This window comes from Gopherus flavomarginatus, chromosome 2 (genome assembly GCF_025201925.1).
Source record: "Gopherus flavomarginatus isolate rGopFla2 chromosome 2, rGopFla2.mat.asm, whole genome shotgun sequence".
Classification (NCBI taxonomy): Eukaryota; Metazoa; Chordata; order Testudines; family Testudinidae; genus Gopherus; species Gopherus flavomarginatus.
In genome coordinates this window covers 140,610,572-140,625,558 of record NC_066618.1, presented here as the reverse complement: position 1 = coordinate 140,625,558, position 14,987 = coordinate 140,610,572, and the positions used below count along the sequence as shown (strand labels likewise).

Genomic DNA, 14,987 nt, shown 5'->3' with positions numbered 1-14,987 from the left:
GAAAGACAAAAGCATGTCTTAAATACTGATGTACTGCATATTCCTCTAACTGATTCTGCCAGGCATTCAGCAAAAAATTACATAATAATCTGACCATAACATAATCTCAGCCTTAGAAAACTTCACGAATATCTACTCATTTGCTCTTTACTAGAATGGAAAAAAATACTTTTACTTGCACTTCAAAATCTTAACACCCCCACACTGCTTTCCATGAGAAAGACTGCTGTGAATTAGTCTCTACTAGCAATTATTCTAGTCTATGCTTCTGTGTATTATTAATTAGCATCCAGTACAGTGCCCACAATATGCCTGGCATTATTCAAACAGAAACAAAAGTAGTGTCCTGCCTCAAAGAGCTTACACCCTGAACAAGACATACAGCTGAAGGGCAGAGGGAAAAGGAACAACAAATGGATTGATGTGGTCAGGTAGTAACTGGATATGTTCTGTTAAAGTTTAAAGAACATGGGTTTTGTTATTTATAGCCTTAATAACATTGTTATTTATAGCTCTTATTTCTTTTATTCAAGTCTGTCCCACTTATCTTACAAAAATGAACTACAATGTCTGAAATTATTTGCAGAAATACCTTCACGGCCTAACTCATTAGTCCTCTCCACACCAGTCTGAACATGCTAATCACAACTGTGCTTAAAAGTACAGTTATCAGGGTTTTAGGACAGTTTCCATGATTGTGAGGAGGGATCTTTTTATTCTGAAAACAGTAACGCCATAAACAGCCTGTTACACAATGTTATGGCATAGATTATAAGATTTGTTTTCAAGAAAACATTGCTCTCAACTGGCCAGAAAAAAAAAAATTAGACTCAGCTGTGGCCAAGCATAGGGGAGGCTAGCAAACTTTCACCTATAGAGCAGAAGACCTACAACAGTTTCAATTTAGACTTTACTAAGACCTGAAACTAAGTGACCGAAAGTCTGCATAGCTAAATGCTATTCGATTTCCAAGTTTACACATCTATGCTTATGAATTTTAATCTTATATCTGTGATAGAACTGATTATCTGTACTATGTATAAAGTAGGACTCAACCAAGATTCTTCAAGGAGGCTCAAACAACCTTGGAAGACACCAAATTGTTAGCATCACATTATCTGAATATTAATTGCTTTTAAATAGTCCTATTTAACTATTTATACTCAGAGCCATAAATCTCCTTCCTTAAGATTCAGGCAAATAGATTATAAATAGACAATTGTTTTCTGTGACAAATCTTGGTAAGACTGAGTTGTCTTAAGGGGAAAGCTGTTAATCACATAAAATAGATTCTCATTAAAGATTATATATTTTGGAGTACACTCTCCACCAGCTGTGACTTAGGAACCTGAAAATAGATTTCTGTACACATCAAGATATGATGAAACATTTCTAACAGAAACATCATAGACAGGCTCCTTTTTCCAGTATACTTGCTCAGAGGTGTTCAGGCAGCCACTAGAGTAATCCACAGTTAACAGGCACAATGACTTTGAATAGTATTACATCAAGTATCCGTAGCTAGACATATTAAAGTTTCACAACACCTTTTGATCTTGAGCGATGACAATAAAGCTCAAACATTTTCTACAAGTTCTCTTTGGAAACCTACTCTATTACAGGGAAGGCTGATACTGACCTATATATGTAGGTTACCAAACTCCTTCCATTATAAGAGATACTTGCAAGTTCTACATCCCACCCCACGCGCCTCCCCATCCTGAGTCTGTCACAGGGAGAAAGCTCTGATGCCAGATAAGTACCTTTTATTTGTCCTTGAAAATTCTGTTCAGTTTGACTGACATATAAACTTTGAGTCACCATTTTCCTTTTGGGAGGAAGGTATGTTACCAATGAACCTAATTTTTTTTCCCTTTTTTTGTTTTAAAAAAGGTAGTAAGTTACATGTAAGAAAACTATATTAAAAGAAGGATATTTAGGATGCAAAGTTGACCACTTGAAATTCTGACATTTTACAGAATCACAGAACTGGAAGGGACCTCAAGAGGTCATCCAGTCCACTCCCCAGCACTCATGGCAGGGCTAATTGTCTAGACGATTCTTGACGTGTTTGTCTAACCTGCTTTTAAAAATCTACATTGATGGAGATTCCACAACCTCCCTAGACAATTTATTCCAGTGCTTAACTACCCTGACCATTAGGAAGTTTTTCCTAATGTCCAACCTAAACCTCCCTTGAAGCAATGGGTTTAAATTGGAGCAATTTAAGCCCACTGCTTCTTGTTCTATCCTCTGGTTAAAAAATTTTTTCTTCCTCCTCCTTTTAACAACCTTTTACATGAAAACTGTTATGTCAGTTGTCTCTTTTCCAGACTAAACAAACCACATTTTTTTCCAATCTTCCCTAATAGGTCATGTTTTCTAGACCTTTAATCATTTTTGTTGCTCTTCTCTGGACCCTCTCCAATTTGTCCACATCCTCCCTGAAATGTGGTGGCCAGAACTGGACACAGTACTCCAGCTGAGGCCTAATCAGAGAAGAGTAGAGCGGAAGAATTACTTCTTGTATCTTGCTTACAACACTCCTAACATCCCAGAATGATGTTTGCTTTTTTTTTTTGCAACAGCGTTACACTGTTGACTCATATTTAACTTGTGGTCCACTATGACCCCCAGATCCCTTTCTGCAGTACTCCTACCTAGGCAGTCGTTTCCCATTTTGTATATGGGCAACAGATTGTTCCTTCCAAGTGGAGTACTTTGCATTTTCCTCATTCAATTTCATCCTATTTATGTCAGACCATTTCTACAGTTTGTCCAGATCATTTTGAACCTTAATCCTATCCTCCAAATCACTTGCAACCCCTCCCACCCTGGTATCATCTGCAAACTTTATAAGTGTACTCTCTCAGTCATTATCTAAATTATTAAGATATTGAACAGAACCAACTCAGAACTGATCCCTGCGGGACCCCACTCATTACATCCTTCCAGCATGACTGTGAACCACTGACAACTACTCTCTGGGAATGGTTTTCTGACCAGTTTTGCACCCACCTAATAGCAGCTCCATCTAGGTTGGATTTCCCTAGTTTATTTATGAGAAGGTCATGCGAGGCAGTATCAAAAGCTTTACTAAAGTGAAGATATACCACGTCTACCGCTTTCCCCTCCCCCCCCCCCCCCCCGCCCCATCCACAAGGCTTGTTACCCTGTCAAAGAAAGCTATCAGGTTGGACTGACACAATTTGTTTTTGACAAATCCATGCTAACTGTTACTTATCTCATTATTATGTTCTAGAAGTTTACAAACTGATTGCTTAATTATCTGCTCCATTATCTTTCCAGGTACAGAAGTTAAGCTGACTGGTCTGTAATTCCCTGGGTTGTCCTTATTTCCCTTTTTATAGATGGTCACTATATTTGCCCTTTTCCAGTCTTCTGGAATCTCTCATGTCTTCCCTGACTTCTCAGAGTTCACCGTTAGTGGCTCAGATATCTCCTCAGTCAACTCCTTGAGTATTCTAGAATACATTTCATCAGGCCCTGGTGACTTAAAGACATCTAATCTGTCCAAGTAATTTTTAACTTTTTCTGCCCCTAGTTTTTTCTGCCCCTAACTTTTTCTGCCTCTTCTGATCCTACCTCATTTTCACTCACATTCACTATGAGAGACGTCCAGTCACCACCAACCTTCTTGGTGAAAACCAAAACAAAGCAGCACCTCTGCCATTTCTAAACTTTCAATTGCTATGCTTTCCTATGCATATACATTAGGATACTCCTTAGTTACATGATCACATGCTATTTTTTCAATTCAGTGCACAGGATGGATGGAACTCAGTTGTGCAGTGAACAAAGTTGTTTGTAAGATCTCTGCCTCATCTGCTGCAGAAGCTGAGAGGTGTGTAGTGAATGAGATAGTGGACTGAAGGAAGAAAAAGCACAGTCTTATGGTTAAGACTGATGAACACCACACAGAAGTCATTTGTATCCCTGCTTCCATCAGAATTTCTACATGATACTGAGCAAGTCACTTAAATCCAAAGTGTTTCCAGGTAATTGTGTTCCAAAATTTCCCAGGTGCCCAACTTTAAATCATCCAGGGCCTGCTTTCCAGGAGTGCCAAGTACTCACAAACAACTGTGGATGAAGTAAATGGGAGCTGCAGATGTTTAGCATCTCTGTCAGTAAGGCAGTATGGTCTGGAAAAATGAACAAGAAACCAATGGATCATCTGCTTCCTGTATATCACAGGACACTAACATGATCCTGCATCCATCCACACATTAAACCCAACAACTGAAATTAGCCTAAAGTATTACACCCTCAGGAGACTAGCCTATTGTGTGCCATGGGCAAAGAACAGGAAGGACCGAGGTGCACCACAGAGCTAAGCACCCCACAATGGCAGGGAAATGATTAAGTGAGATATACCTAGATGATCATGGCAGGCGATCGCACCCACATGCTGCAGAAAGTGAACCCCCCCTCCCCCCCTTGCAGGCACTGCCAATCTGATATAGAGGGAAAATTCCTTCCCATTTCCACATATGACAATCAGATCCTGAGCATGTGAGCAAGAACTTGCCAGCCAGAGAGAATGCTCGGTGCCACCTCAGAGCACTGGTCCACCCTGCCCAGTGTCCCATTTCTCCAGCTGTGGCCATCTTTTATCCTTCAAAGGACCAATTAAAAAAAAAATCATAATACATTGTGGGGTGAGGATCCCTTCCTGGGCCCTGCAGGTGGCCAGCTGAACTCCTGAAGCATGAGATTTTAGGAACATGAGACATAAACCAGAAGTGAGCCTCAGGGCTGCTGAGCTCTGCCCCCTACCATTACAAACAACCTTGTCATACAATTGCACTCACACATTTGTCCTGCTCTCGCAAGTTGTTTTTCTCTACAACTCCTACTATGGAGTCTAAAAATCCCAAGTACTTATCCTGGTTCTGCCACTCATTCATTGTGTGGCCTCAGGCAAATCTCTGTCTCAGTTTCCATCTGCAAAATGGGGATAATGCTCTCATCTCTCTGTGAAGATCAATTCATTAATGTTTGTGAGGCACTCCGATATTACGGGAATGAGTGCCCTACAAAAGGCCAGGAGGAAATGAATAACTCTGTATTCACAGCAGCTTTGGATGGTGATCAGTAAAAAGATACGGGATCACTAAGAGTTATAAGAATAAAAATATTGGACCACTACCTCATTCTCTTATCACTATCCAATCTGTGCACTGAATGAGGCAGGGGTCCTATGGAAAAAAAATGCACTGGAATACAGGCTTTAATTAACAGCCTGTATACAAAAGAAAAAGAAAGGTGAACTTAAGTTAAATGAGCAACCTAACTTCTGACACTAAATTTCCAGTGTTTGACTTAGCAGTCTAAAGAATGTTTTTTTTCCAGGAACGTTTTTTGTATGTAATAGTTATTGATTTCAGGGCAAGATAATATCCAATTCTTTTAGGATACTGCCCCACTTTCTGCTTGCAGAGCATCTGCAAAATTGGCGTGAGCATCACTTGCTTTAAAATTTAGAGTGAAACACAGTCTCAAGTTGAGTGTACACAAAAAAGGTTGCCCCCACTGCAATTTCTCAGTGTATCTGGGTCAAAGGAAGAGGCAGAAATTTCTTCTCAAAACAGGTGCTATTAGAAAACTTGAGAATACTATGGGCATAAAGGAAGATTACCTGAATAGAACAAGAACCCCAAACAGCCTGTAAGTAAATCTTCTACTTTAAAGTCAAACAAACATTAATAGTAGTTCTTAAATAACAACACTTAGATGAAGCAGATTTTGTTCTATTGTAAAAACAGTCAGGAAGGAAGATGGTATCCAAGAACTTTAAAAGGGGGAGAGAGATCTGCATGTTTACACACCAGGATAAAAATAACCCCAGATATTTGTAGGAATCTTAACGGATAATTTAACAGAAGTTCAAAGAGGAGAAATGGTAAGGATGAGAATACCACAAATTAAGGCAGACCAAGAATTTTCAGAGTGGCCAAAGAAAAAAGAATGATCATGTAAAAAAATTAAACACAAACAAACTAACACCCTACAAATGTGAGAGGGGGCGGGGTGAAGACGGAGACAACGACACAATAGCCCAATCCTGCAAAACAATTAATCTGACTAGTCTCCATTTACTTCAGCTGGACTAAAGAAGTGTTACCAGGACAGAGACCACAGGATTCAAAATACTGTACAAGGCGGGGGTGGGGGGAGAGAGAAGAGTTCTGGTTTTATTCCATTTTCAGCACAGTTAATTACCATTTTTATTTTACATTTTTAAAATGAGATCTTAAGGGAGGATTATGTAAATCCTTTTTAATGATGGTGATGATTAGCTGTATTATTCATAATACTGATAAGTCTAGATACTCAACTGCATAAATTATATGGAAGCATAAAAGCCTTTATTATACAGCAATAGCTAATTTAAAAAATTAAAATAAATTAAAAATAGAGGAGGCTGACCATGAAGTCTATGAGATCAATCTACGAGAAAACAGAAAAACTATTTATGTGCTGGAAGTTTCAAATACATAAAATTGCAATACTTGTTTAAGGGGATTAAATTACTTAAATGGCAAGTTTGTGAAAACATGAAGTCGCATTTTCAAGCCAATGTTCATACTTATTCACTTTTCTCAACTAAAATTAGAAATAATGCTTTTTGATAAGCACCTTAGAAAACATCATCAGGAAATGAATAACTTTGTACTCACTGTCCACATTGGATGATGTTTAGTAAATAAAGGCATGGGTCATAGAATAATGAGGCTAAAGCACTCCCTTGCTCTACCATTTTATCAGTCTATATGAAGGAAAAGGAGCAGCCATATTCTCTTTTCTTTTCACTTTCCACTATTTATAAATACCAATTTAAAACTTCAATAGGTTCATTTCCCTAAAGATTCCCACAGCCCTCCCACTTTGAGGACACCAGTTTTTCTTATGGAGTCTTTGAAGCAAATCCCCAACTTTATCCTACTTCTTATGCAAGTAAGAGATCATGGATTTGCGCCTGATGTGTGTGTGTGTGTGTGTGTGTGTGTACATATATATACATACACACACACACACACCCCTACCCCGATATAACACGATACGATATAACATGAATTCAGATATAATGTGGTAGAGAAGTGCTCAGGTGGGGGGCTGTGCACTCCAGAGGATCAAAGCAATTTCGATATAACGTGGTCAAGATTTTTTTGTTCCTAAGGACAGAGTTATATTGCAGTAGAGGTGTGTGTATATAGATATAGAGAGAGAGATTGGATTATTTCTGATTCTGCTCTAATTTCAATAAGGGCTTGTCTACACTCAAAATGCTAGAGCAGCACAGCTGTGCTGCTGCAGCTATGCCAGTTGCACTTCAGTATAGACATTACCTACGCCAATGGGAGAGATTCGCCCATCAGTGTAGGTAATCCACCTCCCTGAGAGGCAGTAGCAAGGTCGTTGGAAGAATCCTTCCAGTGTCAATGCAGGGACTCAGGTTGGCTTAGCTACACCACCCAGGGGTGTGGATTTTATCTTATGCCAACCTAATTTTCTAGTAATTTTTCTAGAGTAGGTCTTAGAGTTTTGCCTTTGTTCTTGAGGGAAGCAAAATGTTCTTTCTTCACATACTAGCATTCCTCAATATTTAAGTCAAACCCTTCTCTAAAAGGTCAGGGTCAACAGATCAAAACTCTAGAAATACACAGGTTGGAAAAGTTCTTGGAATAAAACTAGTTAATTAAACTAACCCTGAAGATCCAGCAGAGGGTGCTCACAAAATGATCGACTAGTTCCCATCCCGCCATCTGCCCACCTCCCCATTTTTCCTTAATTTCTCCTTTTAAAGATTGCAGATGATGTTTAAACCCATCTACTCTTGCGGTCCTTGCAGACAGAACTTCCACAGAGTACAAAACATCAGAGCACAGAGCATTCTTTCATAACAGATACTAAAAGTTTTAAAGATAATAAAATATATTCCTATTCCCAGTAGTTAGCTCTGCACCTAGAATTACATGTTTATAAGATTAGTCCCTTGGTTTACAGTACCACCTTGTGTTCCTACAATTCTCAAGGCCCTGCATCCAGCCTAAAGGTCTTCAAAACTCATCAGCACTTCTTCTAGACTGGCCAATGCGGACTGCTATGGAGTACCAAGAGATCCATCTACCCACAGGTTACTGAGACGCAGCCAAATCCCTTCAACTCAGGAAGTGAAAGATTCAAGCTAAGTGTCATGCAGCAATAATGAACACTAATTACCCACACACAACTACTAATTTCTTTGGCATTTATGCCTATTTTACTTACATTAATATTAAAAACAGAAATTAAAATATCTGATTTAAAGCTAACTTTCAATAAAAAACTCACTTGTCTACAGAGGATTCCTTTGCTGAAGACCTACTTGACGCCGACAGCTTTACTTCACAGTTTTTATGGGAATCGGGGCTGATCGGGGATGCCTTCAGTTGATGTGCCTGAGCAGCTTTTCCGTGTCCTGAATGTGCACGTTCTTTTTTGGTTTCTAACATAGGTTTCTCTTTCTGGTCACCAGCTGCACTTGCTGAAGAAGGTTCATCACTGGGAATATATTTTTCCTTTTCACGTCTAGTCAAATTTATCATTGCAGTATTTTTCTTCTGTGACTCTTCTGCACTAGCCGAAGGGCCAGTGGACTTGCTTGTCTTTCGCTGAAACATACCCTGGCTTTGAAATACATAAATATGTAAGTACATTCATGAGGATGAATGAGTATATTTTTGCCAAAAGGTACAATATTTTGACACAAAATATCTTCTGGATGTCCTCAATGTCAGAAAATTTCGATATGAAGATGTATGAGATCATCTAGCCAGCGCAAGATTCTTAGCTACAATGTCTATTTTCTAACATGGTGGTTCTCAAACTTTTTCATTCTACAAACTATTGCTTAAGCTAAAATTGCTCTCTTAGACGCCTGCTCTTTCATATACCAAGTATACCCTAAAACGCCATTAGGATTAACCAACAGTCATGCACAAGTCTAAGAATCATTATTCTATTGCTTTATCCATTTCAGTTTTAAGTTACTCTGGAGAAGGGACTTCTAGTCCTTCATAGATATCACAGAAAAAGTTATACGCATCAGAAATAAAAATACAAATCCAGGAATCATTTCTAATATTGTGAAGTGTATTTACAATAATAGACATGAACTGCACCTCTTTTCTGCTACACTTCTCCCAGCTTTATACATTGTACCTTAGCACCTCTCCTACTGTTCCCTTTAATCACTCCTACCATTTGGCAATCTCTCAATTAATGAATCCTGAGTCCAACTCCTGCAGGACATTTCTGAAAATCTACATATTCTGCTAAACCTGATAAACACCATTTTGTTCTATGTACTTTACCTTTCCATTCCTTTAGATTGTGAACTTTCTGAGGGAATGGACAGTTATTGAAATGCCATTTACATTTTTAGCTCTAAATAAAAGGACACTGAAATCTGATCAGCATTAGAAAAATGAATTAAAAGTTTCAGATACCAGATTTTCCTTGGACCCCACTGTCAATTTTTTGGTCTCCCAACCTTTAAAAAAAAAGTCTCTCTCACAAATGTCATTTGAAGACCCCAAACAGGGCAAACTGAATATAGGGCAACAGTGAAATTGACTATATACAAACTAAACCAGATGGAAAAATGTCTGTATCCACTTTACTATTTCAGTTATGGTAATCTTCAGCATCACTTGCATCTTGTACTCGCAGCAGATAAAATATGTACAAACAAGTTTTAAGTTTGTCTCCATTCAAAAAAAGGAAGGTTTTTACTTCTTTAATAACCCTAAAACAGCCTTCTCTTGTTTTCATTTTTACCCTTCAGACACTTACCCATGGATAGGATGCTCTGGTGCTATTAGTTGACTCTCAATAAGGGAACAAAACAGTAGACTTTGTCTAAGTCACATGAAACTGAGGCTAGGTTACTAAAATGGGTGTGGTGAGGATTTTAATTGATGTTTGTAACCTACCTGTAAATGTTAAAATGACAAGATTTATAATGACACTAAAATACCTGAATGCAATACTCTAGTTGATTTATACGCTAAATCTACCTCTAGCAGAAAAGACACTCTTTATAGCGTTTATAAAACTTTCCAACAAGGTTAATGCAAAATCACGCAAGTCTATGTATCTGGTTCCCGTTCCAACCTAGTACTGATGTATAGACCATTCAGTCCTGACACAGAAAAGGAGTAAACGAAGGCAAAAGAGCACCCAGTGAAACAGCCTCCGCGAACACTCTTCCAGGGGGACTTTAAAGAGCCGCGCAAACCCCAAGCAGCGTTTGAAGAAAACCCCGTTTCTCTCTCTCACCTGCGGCCGCGCAGTAGGGGAAGGACTCACCGCGCCGGTTGTTGCTCAGCCGGGATCCCTCCTGCTGCTGCCGCCTGGGAAGCAGGAGTCGCGCCCGCCTCACGGGCCGCTTCCCCGCGAGACTTTCCCTCTCCTCGGGCAGCCTCGCGCCCGCGCTCCCCCGCAGGGACGCAGCCCGGGGCTCGCGCGTTTGTAAAGTTGCTCCAAATGTCACCGAGTTCGGTGTTCGGGGGCCTGGGCTGGGGCCGGCCGCGAGCCCGCTTCCGCCGGAAGTGTTGGCTGCTTGTTATGCCCCATGCAGGTTCCGGGGTGGCGGAGGCGGCGGTATGTGCTACTCAGCTTCCCGGGTTCGCCAGTCCCCTCCTGCGAGTCCACGGGAACCCGGGAAGCTGAGTAGCACATGCCGCCTCCAGCCTCCTCAGCCGCCCCGGAACCTGCACGGGGCATATAGCGAGCTGAGTATTTGCATTCCCCGGGTGTTTGTGTGGGGCTCTGAGGGCTGCACTCACCCACAACTGCTGGTGCAGCTGTTCCCCGGTGAGGCGCAGGAGTGAGAGGAGGCACTGAGGGGTGCACTCCCAGCCCAAGTAAAGGGGGGAGGGGGTGAAACCCACAGTCTCCCCCCTACAGCCCGGAAAAGATGCAGAAAAGCCCACTGAGTTTGCAGGGTGGATGCTGCATTGCAAGTCCCACTCCTCCACCCAAGCTCCTTGAAGGTTGCGTGGGGGGCAGATTCTGTATGCAAGTCCCACTCCTCTACCCCTTTTTTTATTTCTAGGACTAGTTTTGCTGCATACAACATTGTTACACATTACACCTAATAAAATACTACATTTGTGTGTATTTACATTAGTAATAAAAATATGGAATTTGTATAAAGATTCCCACTTCCCTTCCTCTGAAATGGGTTGGGCTTGTTTTGAAAGGCAGAGCCATTTCTATTTTTTTGAGACTTGGCAAGAAACACTCCCTTGCTCATTTCCACAGGTGACTGATTTGAGCTTGCATGTCAGAGAGCTCTGCAACATGTAAAGAGTTACTGAAACAGGAACATTAGTGTCGGTCGTTAAGCCTGGAAGGATTTTTATCAGTAAACATGAGTCACCACTGATTTCACTGTACATGCACCGACCAATAGAAAAACATTTCCAGCAACAGTAATCAAAATATACAGCTAGGCAATGTAAGAAAAACACTGCTTGAGAACTGATCAGAGATGGTCACTAAATAATTATTGCCTCACATGTGCACACAATTTCCTGCAAGTGTGAAAACATCAAGTGACCACAGTGCTTAAAACAGACCATCACTATTATCTACCTGGCTCCCAGCTATTGAAAGTCCCACTCCTCTACCATTCTGGCCCGGAGAGCAGTAGTGGCAGGTGACCCAGCCCCAAGGCAGATGAACAGCCCTGGTGCCAGTTGGGCCTAGAGGGGCTTTGCCTCCACTGGGGCCATGGAACCGGCTCAGCTACAATCACCATCACACCTGATCAGACCAGCCCAGTTCGGCTGAGACCCACCCCCATGTGGCGGCCAGGGACAGAGCAAGGGAGCACCCTCAACACAGGGCCTACTCCTACCCGTTTCCTCAGCCCCCTGCCTCACATCAGCAGATGGGGGAGAAGGGGGTCTCGATGTCAGGCCCTGATCCTCCCCTACAACAGTGCCCTGTTACCAGTCACCATGACAACCCTCCGACACACTTGAACCTCTGCAGCCAGGGGTGCTCCCAGCTCAGACTGGCCACCCCGTGCGGCAACCATGATGTGAGGCGGACAAAGAAAGGAGCCATCTACCAGCAGCCAAGGGGTTAAACTGCAGCGCTCCCTCACCCAGTGCAAATGCATTGCGCATATGGCCCTCTCCCCTTTTGTTCTTACCCGGTGTCCATAGTTTTTGGCAACAATTCCAAGTGTCCATGTGACCTCACAAGCCGCTTTGCTGATACGGAGCATGCTCAGTAACATGCACTGAAGCTTCCTGGTGCCCTCACGTGGGCAGGGTTAGGCCGCATTCCCTGCTGTGTGACCAGGGCCAGGGTGGACTGACTGCACAGCTGGGTCAAGCAGTTGGGTCAGGGGGCAGCATTTGAATTGGTTTGGCAGGGGACACAGTGTTGACCTAACCTAGTTTGAATTTCGTGAAACTATCGTGTCTTATCTCCACTATGTTTTTACAGTGGGAAAGCTAATGCATGTTTGTTCACAGAGTCATAGAATCATAGAATATTAGAGTTCGAAGGGACCTCAGGAGGTCATCTAGTCCAACCCACTGCTCAAAGCAGGACTAATTCCCAACTAACGTTACCCCACAGTAAAAACATTTTCTTATCAGCGAGGAGATACACTATAATGCTGACTCAGAAATGTTAAATGCACCATTATTGTTTGTGGCTTGACAACTCTGATACTGATTTTGGGGAGGACATAATCAAAAGTATTTGCATTTGAATGTCTGCAGTGTGTGCGGGTACACGTGCGTGTGCGTTTCCCTCACTCAATTTCCCTTATTCTCTTCCCTTTACTTACTAAAGGCTGGTCTACATAGACATGCTAAAGCTGTGAAGTTAATGCCCAAGCAGGCCCGAGGCCCAGCCGACCCGCCACAGCTGCCCTGAGCTCTGGCCCACCACCTGGCCCAAACAGCAGTACTCCGGGCTGCTGGCCGGATCCACAGCCTGCTGGCCAGCAGGCCCTGAGCTGACCTGAGCATTGGCCCACCAGATGACCGCAACCTCCCTGAGTCCTGGGCCAGCCCAGGCTGCCTTGAGGTCTCACATGCTTCGGGGGAGGGAGGCAGAGGGAGGTCGGGAAGGGGAGCAGCATGGGCAGGGTCATGGGGGAAAACAGGAAGTGGGAGCAGAGCCTCAGGGCAGGCCTTATTCTAGGCATCCAGATGCCTATCTTACACCAAATCCCCAGAGCGACTCATCAATCAAGGCAGATAGGCTGGCAAATGCCTATTTTGTGGGTTGGGGCCAATCTGGTAGGAGTGCTCAGAGGCTGCCTACTAGATAGGTTTAATTCAAAGCCTGGCCAGAGAAAGAGGTGGGGTGGTTATGCCACTGCTCACCTTATAACTTTTAGCAAAGTGATTAGAGCACTCACCTGGATGTGGGAGACTCCAAGTTCAACTCCTTCCTTGGCAGAGGGAGAGAGAGGATTTGAACAGTGGTTTCCCACATCTCAGGTGAGTTCTCCAACCATTGGGCTAAAACTTACAAGGTAGGCATTACCACCACCACCACCATCTCCTCTGGCTGCTTTGTGTGGAGTTAGGCACCTGCCTAGCTCATTCTGACACAAAACAGCTTAGGCGCCTAAGACCCCCGAGTCCAGGAGAGTGGTTCCCAGTTGCGGATAGCTAGCAGGGATAGATGCCTCCCTGAAGTCCCAACTTCTGTGAGAGGGGCAAGGCTTAGGACACATGCCTCTCATTGGCATCTCCCACTGGCTACATTGGGGGAGTCCAGCTAGTGAGCTGGCTTTTGTGAATCACATTCTCAGAAGCCAATTTCTCCTCATTCATTGTGTAGGGAGTACGGGCACCTAACTCAGCTTTTGTGAATTGCAGCGTTGTTCCTGTGATTTTCTAGATAAACACTAAGTCCCTGTATGAATCTAGCCGTTATGCCCTTTTCTCACTGCTAAAAAGGGTGATTTTTTTTTTTAACCTCAAACTAACTAAGGTACGTGAGCTATACCGAGGTAAAAACATAGTGAGGTCAAGGCACTTCAGTTTTAGCAGTGAGGAAAAGGCCTGAGAAAATATCTCTGAAATAAGATCAGAGGAAAGTGTGCTCATGTGTGCAGAACTGCAAATTTTGTGTTGAAAACTAGTAGTTCAATAGGCGAAACAGTGACAATGGGGGAAGTCTGTATAAGGAACAAGGGTAATTTTCTGCCTAATAGCTTGTGTTTAAAAAGTATATGTAGCATTCCAAATACTGTTTACAATGTGTTATGCTGTTTTCAGTGTTTTGTGTCCATTCAGTGTTTGTTTAATATAGATATTGTATGGCCTAATTTATAAAAGAAAGACACTAATAAAGAATATCATCTCCATCCAGGGTTTTATATATAATAGTGCTAAGGATTAGCTCTGTAGAATGCATTTCCAAACTGCAAAAATACCTTTCTTTATTTATGTCTAAATTTAAAATAGAGATTTCACAATGGTAGCAGTTTGTGACTGGAGTGCCCTCATCCTTGTGTCTCTAACCTCTTTTTGCCAGAAGCTGGGAGTGGACAAGGAGTGGATCACTCAATGATTGCCTGTTTTGTTCATTCCCTCTGAAGCATCTATTATTAGCCATTGTCAGAAGGTACCATTGGTCTGACACAGCAGGACCATTCTTATATTCTTAGCTAGACTACAAATTATGACAGGGCAGCAAAAACCAATACCTAGAGATCAGTAACTGCTACCTGGAGCAAATTGTGCCAGGAGCAGTTTGTAAACACTACACCAGCATCACCCCCTTCCTGTGATCTACAGCAGTGGTTCTCAAAGCCGGTCCACCGCTTGTTCAGGGAAAGCCCCTGGTGGGCCGGGTCTCTTTGTTTACCTGCCACGTTCGCAGGTCCGGACTATCACAGCTCCCACTGGCTGCAGTTTGCCGCTCCAGGCCAATGG

At 42.4% G+C, this 14,987-nt stretch overlaps 1 protein-coding gene across 7 annotated transcripts in view; it reads right to left on the bottom strand.

Annotated features, from left to right (window-relative positions):
* Window positions 1-14,987, bottom strand: part of OTULIN (OTU deubiquitinase with linear linkage specificity) — a 47,620-nt gene that overhangs the window by 22,038 nt on the left and 10,595 nt on the right. For 3 of the 7 annotated variants that reach the window (XM_050937483.1, XM_050937485.1, XM_050937486.1), the window contains one exon: window positions 8,359-8,694. The exons of 1 other annotated variant lie outside the window; for it this stretch is intronic. In XM_050937483.1, the coding sequence (XP_050793440.1) occupies window positions 8,359-8,694 (336 nt within the window). Of the gene's footprint in view, window positions 1-8,358; window positions 8,695-9,515; window positions 9,560-9,861; window positions 9,941-10,377; window positions 10,569-14,987 lie in introns of those variants that run through there. 3 more of the 7 variants (XM_050937488.1, XM_050937487.1, XM_050937489.1) reach the window with 3 other exon arrangements.